The 8,381-nt window shown below is 40.5% G+C and overlaps 1 protein-coding gene across 3 annotated transcripts in view; it reads left to right on the top strand.

Annotated features, from left to right (window-relative positions):
* PDZRN4 (PDZ domain containing ring finger 4) overlaps positions 1-6,978 on the top strand; it is a 251,951-nt gene extending 244,973 nt beyond the window's left edge. For all 3 annotated transcript variants that reach the window (XM_064507898.1, XM_026117762.2, XM_064507903.1), the window contains one exon: positions 4,873-6,978. In XM_064507898.1, coding sequence (XP_064363968.1) covers positions 4,873-6,399 — 1,527 coding nt within the window. In that variant the 3' untranslated portion in view covers positions 6,400-6,978. The remainder of the gene's footprint in view (positions 1-4,872) is intronic.
* The last annotated feature ends 1,403 nt before the right edge of the window (positions 6,979-8,381 follow it).

Here is an 8,381-nt window from a genome sequence, read left to right on the forward strand (position 1 = left end):
GAGCTGCGCTTGAGCAAATTATGGTCATTTGCGCTCCGCAGGTGTTTGATGTTGGATTGCTTGAAGTAATCCTGGGAGAGCCAGACCTGTCTTTGCCCTTCTGCTGAGTAATCGAGCCAGCCGAAGGCAGCTGGGTGGGTAACGGGCCATCAGTGATCGGTGGCAGCTGCCGCCTCTCTGGACTCTTCGGAGTGACTCAGCAAGTCCGAAACCTGTGTTCTTTGCTCCTTGTGGGGCTAGGAGAGCCTAGCAGTTTCCTGAGGTGAATCACATAATACTTCGGAGCGACGAAACTGCTCTCCTTGCAGCTGCAAGTATCCCAGCTCAGGAGCTTCAGGCTCCCTGACTGGCTATGGAGATTTCGCTGCAGTGCCAGCCCTAATTTTTGTGAACCAGAACACAGTCCTCTGGTTTTGCAGTCATCTGTCATCATGAATCTCGCAAGCTGCAGGAATGAATGCACATTATAGCAGAATACCCTTCCAAATATGAGTCTGTTTTACAGAATGCCATTTTAACCTCTACTGTGAGCTGTCACAGAAAATTTTGTATAGTTTATAATAGAAGAATGGCAAAGAATTAAGAAGATAGTCGTATCTTTTATATATGGTTTTGGAGCCACTATAGAATTTAATCAAGATTTGTATCTTCTCTGTATAGCATAGTTCAATAAACCTAGAGGAAAGACGTAATTCTCCATTTCTTATAACCCATTGTATTTCTTCCCCATTAGAACATCTCAGTTCATTGTATAGCACAGATAACTTTCAGAAGAATACTATACATTTGCCATGCAGAAATTCTTATCAGTATTATGAAATATACCAAAACCTATTAAGAAAAGAAAGAATTGGTTAAAATAATTCATTCTAGTATATTCACAGCTGAAATGCAGAGAAAATATCTGGAGGAAATTCTGTTTTGGGAGAGGCCTATTTCAAAAGAGCAGCGCTGTTTGCAGAAGAGCGTTTTCCCTTTTAGTGCACCGTTGAAATCAATCTCTATCTTCCTGCATGGCTGGAATACCTCATATTTTCCCTACCGAGTAGGGAAACCTGCCATTACCTGCCAGTACTGGGGACAGTGGCAATTCCTCTAAGTATGGCCAGTCTCACTTTCATCATCAGAGACTGACCAGAGAGCCCAGATTTATTAAAGCCCTCAACTGAATCTCACTGTTTTCAAACTTTAGTAGCAGCCTAGGTTTTGAGCCCCAATATATGCCAGAAGTTGTAAAATGAGACTAGAACGGTGCCTGAATTCCTGCAAGATTAGCCATTCTTACAGGCATGAATGCTTGCTGGAGCTGAAATGCAGAATCTTTTGAGGTTCATTTATTGCTTGATTGTACACACCACCAGCCTCACATTCTCATTATCTGAGTTCTCACTGCAAAGATGAGGCCTACAGAGCTCTTTGGTATTTCCAACAGAAATAATTGTAGAAGAGATTGACAGTGTATGTTTGAAAACAAACACTTTGTTTGGAATAGATAATAGATAACACTGACAAAAGCAATGCACTGATGATTGGAGACTATCTCCTCTTCTTCAGAAGGGACTTAACTTGAAATTAGGCTTGCTACCTTTCAAAATAAAATTTAAATAATCTCATGTTGGAAAAGGTTGCTCAGTCTGCACACATTTAGCAGCTCTGCTAAAGATGACAGGTCCAGAAGAGAAAAGCCAGGGGCTACCTTATTTGAATCACAGTGAATTTTTTTTTTAATACCTCCCAAAAACCTGTAGTGTAGTAAATACCTGTATTATTTTCAGTCTTTGTAATTGAATTAATTGCCTGTATTCACATCGTGGGGAAGGATTTAACTAAAAATAGATGACTACTTTATGATGAGAAGAATTTGAATGTAGAGGTGCCTGTTTCTTCTTGACAGGGAAGAGAACTACAGGTGGCTCCATGACATCCAGGTGTCCATACTACAGTTGTTTACGTTTGGTCAGATGAATCCTACCCTTTTGGTTTCTGACAGAGTAGAAAAATGGGTTTTGCTTTGTTTACATCGTACGCATGTGTGTGTGTCTGTGCGTGTAAATTACTTATGCTAAGTTTAACTTGAGCCGATGACAGCATATTCTATTCATGCAGTCTAGATCAAGTGGAATTTGAACGAGCAAAATTTAAACTGTTGATAAAAGTGGTGTGGAAAGCAAGAACCACTAATTCTGAAAGTGTTGATAGCAAACTGTAAAGTCTCTCTCAGCACCTAAAGATGCAAATAGATATGTTAAGAGACTTTTCAGAGGTGCCCACACATACACTTGTTTGATGGTGCAGCACCATGCTGGAGACACCAAGGGAAGCTCTAGTAGCGTCATGCAGCTCAGCTCATGGAAGCTGTGTAACTGTGCTAACACAGTACGGATAAGCCACCCTTTCTAAGGGGTAAAATGAGTTTAGTCATATGGATGCCAGTTGAGCTATGCCACTTACCCTCACAGCCAGAGAGTGGGCTCCTCATTTGCTAGTGTAGATGAAGCCCTACATTTGGGGGAGGTGCCCACATCAGTGGCCATTCTGCAGCAGGGCTCTCCCAGTGTCTGACGGAGCTGTTCTCCCTAGTGTAAGTTATGTTTTCTAGAGCAGGGAGAAACGAGTTGCACAGTTTAGTGGCTGGAGCGCTCACTTGGAATATAGTTGACCCAGACTGCAGTCACTTCTCTGCTGAAAGGTTTGGAGAGAAAAGAGGTCAATACAAACAGGAGCAGCTCCAAAGGAGGTGACAGAAGGGACCAGAATTGCTAACATAGTGGCACTCACCTGGAAGAGGTGGACTAGAAAAATATGAAATTGAATCCAAATCTCCAAGATTCCTGGTGAATGCCCTGGCCACTGGACTGCTTTCTGGATACTCCTGGTTTTCATGAAGAATTTTGTAGACATTGAGTTTTATCTCTCTGCAAAATACAAAATTTTGGAACTCTTGAAAAACAAGTAGTGTGGGAAGACATTGTGTTCCCACCACTCTTCCAGCTACTCTTAAAAATGAGATGAAACTGCTGCAGCTACTTCAGACAAATATAACAAAAGACTTATAAAATCTTCCAATGGATTTTATGCTTTCACAGTAATGTGTCAGCTGAGTAAAGAAAGAAGTAAATGATAAGTGTAGAGAAATTCCATAAGAGCTTAAGTTATTCAGAGTGCTATTGCTATTACTCTTCATATTCCATTTTCCAGTGAAGCCGGAAATTGTTTTTAAGTGGATAAATAGAAATATCTAAGAGGATCTCAGATGGAGAAAAAACACACCTCTAAATTTTAGAAACTTGCAGATTTTTCATGAAAGTTTATCTTTTTCCATTGCAGAGTCAAAATCTAATTTCCATAAAATTCTGACCCTACAACATCAATATACATTAAACCATTACATGATCCTTTGAATAAGATCGAATACATCCTGTCTGCTTCTCATGATGTTTAAACTGAAGGAGGGAATTTCTTCTCCATTTGGGGAGAGTGAAGGATAGTAGTTGACAGATTGCAGATGTTGTTGCCAAAGCTGCATGAGAATTATGTGTGTATTGTGTATTTTGCTATCATCTATATGTTGTATGTGCATAAGAATGGATGTAAAATGTACACTATTATTCTGAAGAGAACTTTTTCTTTGCAAGTCTTGTCTGAGACTGAGAAATTGCTAAAACATCCCTTCAGAGATTTTTAACTAGTCTGTCACACACACTGAATTCTGCTGATGTTGTATTTCATTCAAAATTTATTTTATTCCATTGTTAATTTGCATTTCTAGGTTTTTTTGGTTTTGTTTTTTTTTTTTTTTTTTTTTTTTTTTGAGACTCAAGCATTATTTTGTCCCTAACAATTGAGCAAAGGAAAACAGTTGAAATGTGTGTGATCACGGGGTACCAGTGAAGAAAGGAGAAAGGAGGAGATAAGAGACACATTTTCATCCTGTTTTACTGTCTGTCAAAGTAGGAAAAAAGAATTTATTATGACAGTGACCTCTTTGAGTTTGTTACCTTTCATTGGATGCACCATACCTTTTTTCTCCTGTGACTCTTACTCCCATTACATATAATTATGTAATTATACCTCCTAAAAGAGAAAAAGCATTTGGTTGGTGCTGTGCGCACTGAGATATTTGGTGAACAGGCCATATAAATTGCACTCTGGGTGATGGCTCTGTAAGGGGAAGCGGGGCGAATGCTCTTTGCATATCCAGTTTGAAAAAGAAAGAGCATGCACCCCTTTAGAGTAGCATTATTTCACATTTTTTGAATTAAAAGAATATAAATAGGTTAGGTACAATGAGTGTGGAGTGAATTAAAAAACAACAGCCCCAAAGCTTGACATTATGCCTATGGCAATCACTCAGTGTTGTTCTATGCGTAATGGTAAAAGGCTATTTTTATTTCTGAGGAACATAGACTCTAGCTAGGGAACAAAAATGGTCCCCAAGAATGCAACAGAGAGGACTACTTTTGCTCTACTTTTTTGAAGTGATACAGGCACTGAAGCTTTTTCCCAAGTTTGAGAAGATTTCAGCTCCATCAGTCCCTGGCCATGATCCAGAGTCAAAAACAGCACACCATCTGGTGATCATTATCTTTAAACAGTGCAAAGAGATGGCTTAGCTAGAGAGGGGCATATTTCTTTCCGGACTTTAGAAGATATGTCACTAGTGCTGTAATTCATCTACTTCACTCAGTATGGCCACCGCAGCATGACTCTCAGAAATGTTTAAAAGCCATGAGCAGTAGGACTGCTGTTTAGTGTTCTGTTTTAATTTAGCTCAAATCAGATCCCACCTGTTTAAGCAAAACAGAGCTGGAAAATATTCTCGGGTAATATGGTCTGCATTTGATAATCATTTTGGTTTGCTCATTATTTTAGCCAAAGAAGCATGAAGAAGAAGATGGCACTACAGACACTGCAACCTCATCATCCAACAACCATGAGAAGGACAGTGGGGTGGGACCTACAGATGAAAGTCTCCGTAATGATGAGAGCTCGGAGCAGGAAAATGCACCTGAGGAGCAGAACAACGCTACCCTGCAGAGCAAACGGGAGCTGGGCCAGAGCCAAGACACGTTAGGAAGTGTTGAACTCCAGTGCAACGAAAGCTTCGTATCTGGAGAATACATTGAATCTGATTTCATAGGAAACCCAGATGAGGAATGTGAAAGGTTTCGGCAGCTGTTGGAACTGAAGTGCAAGATTCGAAACCACGGGGAGTATGATCTGTATTACTCAAGCAGCACGATAGAGTGCAACAGAAGGGAGCAAGATGGGGTGGAGCATGAGCTACAGCTACTCAATGAGGAACTGAGGAATATTGAACTGGAATGTCAGAATATTATGCAAGCTCACCGGCTTCAAAAGGTGAGGGATCAATACGGAGACATTTGGGCTTTACATGACGAAGGGTTCAGGAACTATAACACCAGTGTCGATGTACAAAGAGGCAAACTGGATGACATCATGGAGCACCCCGAGAAGTCTGACAAGGACAGCTCCAGTGCGTACAACACGGCTGAAAGCTGCAGGAGCACGCCGCTGACTGTGGAGCGATCCCCCGATAACTCCCTCCAGAGGATGATAAGCATCACCAACAGGAAAAACCTGAGGAGCACCATCGTGGCTAGTCAGTTGTCCTCGGGACAAAGCAGCAGGGAGGCAACCTCATCCAAAACCAAAGTCACTGAGCAAAACGGTGCTGCCGAGGATACAGTGCTGGCTTCAGAAAGCGGAAAATTCACAGACCAAGAAAAGCAGAGCACTGAGCACATTCCCTACCTGTCTCCATATCACAGCTCGTCTTACAGGTACGGGAATATACCAGCTCATGCAAAGCATTATCAAAGCTATATGCAACTGATCCAGCAGAAGTCTGCTGTAGAGTATGCCCAAAGCCAGCTCAGCCTGGTGAGCATGTGCAAAGACTCGCAGAAGTGTGCAGAGCCCAAGATGGAATGGAAAGTGAAAATAAGGAGTGATGGGACAAGGTATATCACAAAGAGACCAGTTCGAGACAGAATCCTGAAGGAACGTGCCTTAAAAATTAAAGAAGAGCGCAGCGGGATGACGACAGATGATGATACAATGAGTGAAATGAAGATGGGTCGTTACTGGAGCAAAGAAGAGCGGAAGCAGCATTTGGTGCGAGCTAAGGAGCAGAGGAGGCGGCGGGAGTTCATGATGCGGAGCAGGCTGGAGTGTCTTAAGGAAAGTCCACAGAGTGGCAGCGAGGGCAAAAAGGAAATTAACATTATTGAACTGAGTCACAAAAAGATGATGAAAAGGAGAAACAAGAAAATCTTGGACAACTGGATGACAATCCAAGAACTGATGACGCACGGTGCTAAATCTCCAGATGGCACAAGAGTGCATAATGCCTTTCTATCAGTTACTACTGTATGAACACAAGTTCTTTCAGAGAGTATACTACCTGTTTAGGTAGAGTACGATTGCCTCGTTCAATGTGGCATTTTTATATATTTTGTGGCTGTTTATAGTTTGGCCTTTTTTGTAAGCAAAATTACCTGGTAATTTTTCATTTGTTTTTCATATAACAGTATCTTCTTTATCTGGCAGTCTTTCTTTATCCTGCAATATATTCATATTATTCATTTGTATAAAAAAAAAAAGAAAAAGAAAAGCAAAATAAAAAAAATGGAGAAGCCAATTAATTTCTTAACCTAATACATATCCTGTACGTTAAGATCTGGATTTATTTCTCTAGCTTTCTTTTTTCTACTTTAGTAACAATACAATACCAAAACAAAATGCTTTATACTGTATCCTTGGCTTAAAAAGTTGTTAAAGTTTTACATCTTAGATTGCATCTGTTAATAAATCATATGCCACATCCCATCGTATAGATAAGAATGACCTTTTTCCAACAACACATTGTACAGTACATTTAACCTGTAAATTGCAATTGTATTTGTCCAAGTAAAGTGTAGGTGGGCAATTCTCCTGTATTATGTAGTGGCATTGGTCATGTAGCTAGGCAGTATGTGATAATTGTGAAGATGAAAGAGAAATAAATTATTGCTTATCTTTAAGAAAAAAAAGTCAAGAGTTCTTTGATTTTAATTGAGCATTTGCCTTTAAAGGATGAATTATTTCACCATGCCTGATTTGTACAGCAGATAGAGATTTTAAAAACACAGGACACAATTCCAGAGAATAGTTCCTATGAATTAGAGAGATTTTCATTTTGTAGAACACTTAGGAGTGAGTTGCTCTTTCTGACTTTTTGTCACCTGCTATTATTAGTTGATTGAATGATCGATTGATATAGTAAACTCAATTGCTGAATTTCATGCTGTCAAAAAGCTAGGGTGTCCTTTACCCAGATGAGCTTGCAATTTGTTCTACACATAAAAAAAACCCAAGCAGAGCACATGGCTAACTTTGAGCCAGATCTGTTGCAAGAAAAAGTAGCAGTGGCTGTCATTGACATTTTCGTAGAAAGTGAATTAAGAAAAAATTGAGAATGAAAGACATCTAAATAAGTTAAGAAGTGTTTAATTTTGTTGCTGAGGTGCACCAGAGTCTTTCAGAAATGCCCCAGTGGGACCTGGCTGGGGCTTGTGAGCAAGGGCAACGGGCAGTCAGGATGCCTGGCAGAGTCCTTGTGTCTCCCTGCTGCAGAGGCACTGGAGCATCTTCTGAACTGATGCTGTTTGCAGTTCGGCATGTTACAGCACACTGAAGTGACTGCTGCTGTGCTGCCAGCCAGGTTGGTGACTTTGCCCCGTAGCCCCATTTTTATTTTCCCTGCGTATGAGACCCACCGGTTCCCACCTGACTGAAGTGCTTTTGATAGCAGGATTAGGTGCTGAAGTCCCTTAGCATCAGGCTTTGAAAGATGTGCTTAAAGATGCAGAAAGGCACACTATGGCATTTCCAAAGTATCTAACTCTCCTGGAAATCAGTCATTTGTTTTCTAATCACTTCTGGCACCAGTAGGCATTGGCAGTACTCTCTGCATCTCTAGGCATGTAAATACCGTAAGAACGCTGGTCCCAGAGTGCTCAGGAAAACTATGCCACTGACAATTTACAGTTTGATAATCAGAAAATTCTCCATATCAGACTCAAGGAAACGCCATTCAAAAACCTCTCCTGAATAACATACAGCTATTCATATGCAATGAAAAATACTTCTTTTTTTGTGTGTGTGTTAAAGTTGAAAAAGCGTAGAATTCAAGGCCAGAAAGGATCACAGGGTGGTATAATCTTGCTTCATGTTTAATGGGGGCTATTACCGGATTGTCCCCCCAGTGGATCCCATAAATTGTCTTTGAGTAACTTAAATCTGCTAGAAAGGTGCAGATTTTTCTTTTGGAGACATGAAAACACAAGGATTTCACTGCTTCCCTCATTACATTCCAG

The sequence above is a fragment of the Dromaius novaehollandiae genome, chromosome 1, assembly GCF_036370855.1.
Source record: "Dromaius novaehollandiae isolate bDroNov1 chromosome 1, bDroNov1.hap1, whole genome shotgun sequence".
Taxonomy (NCBI): Eukaryota; Metazoa; Chordata; class Aves; order Casuariiformes; family Dromaiidae; genus Dromaius; species Dromaius novaehollandiae.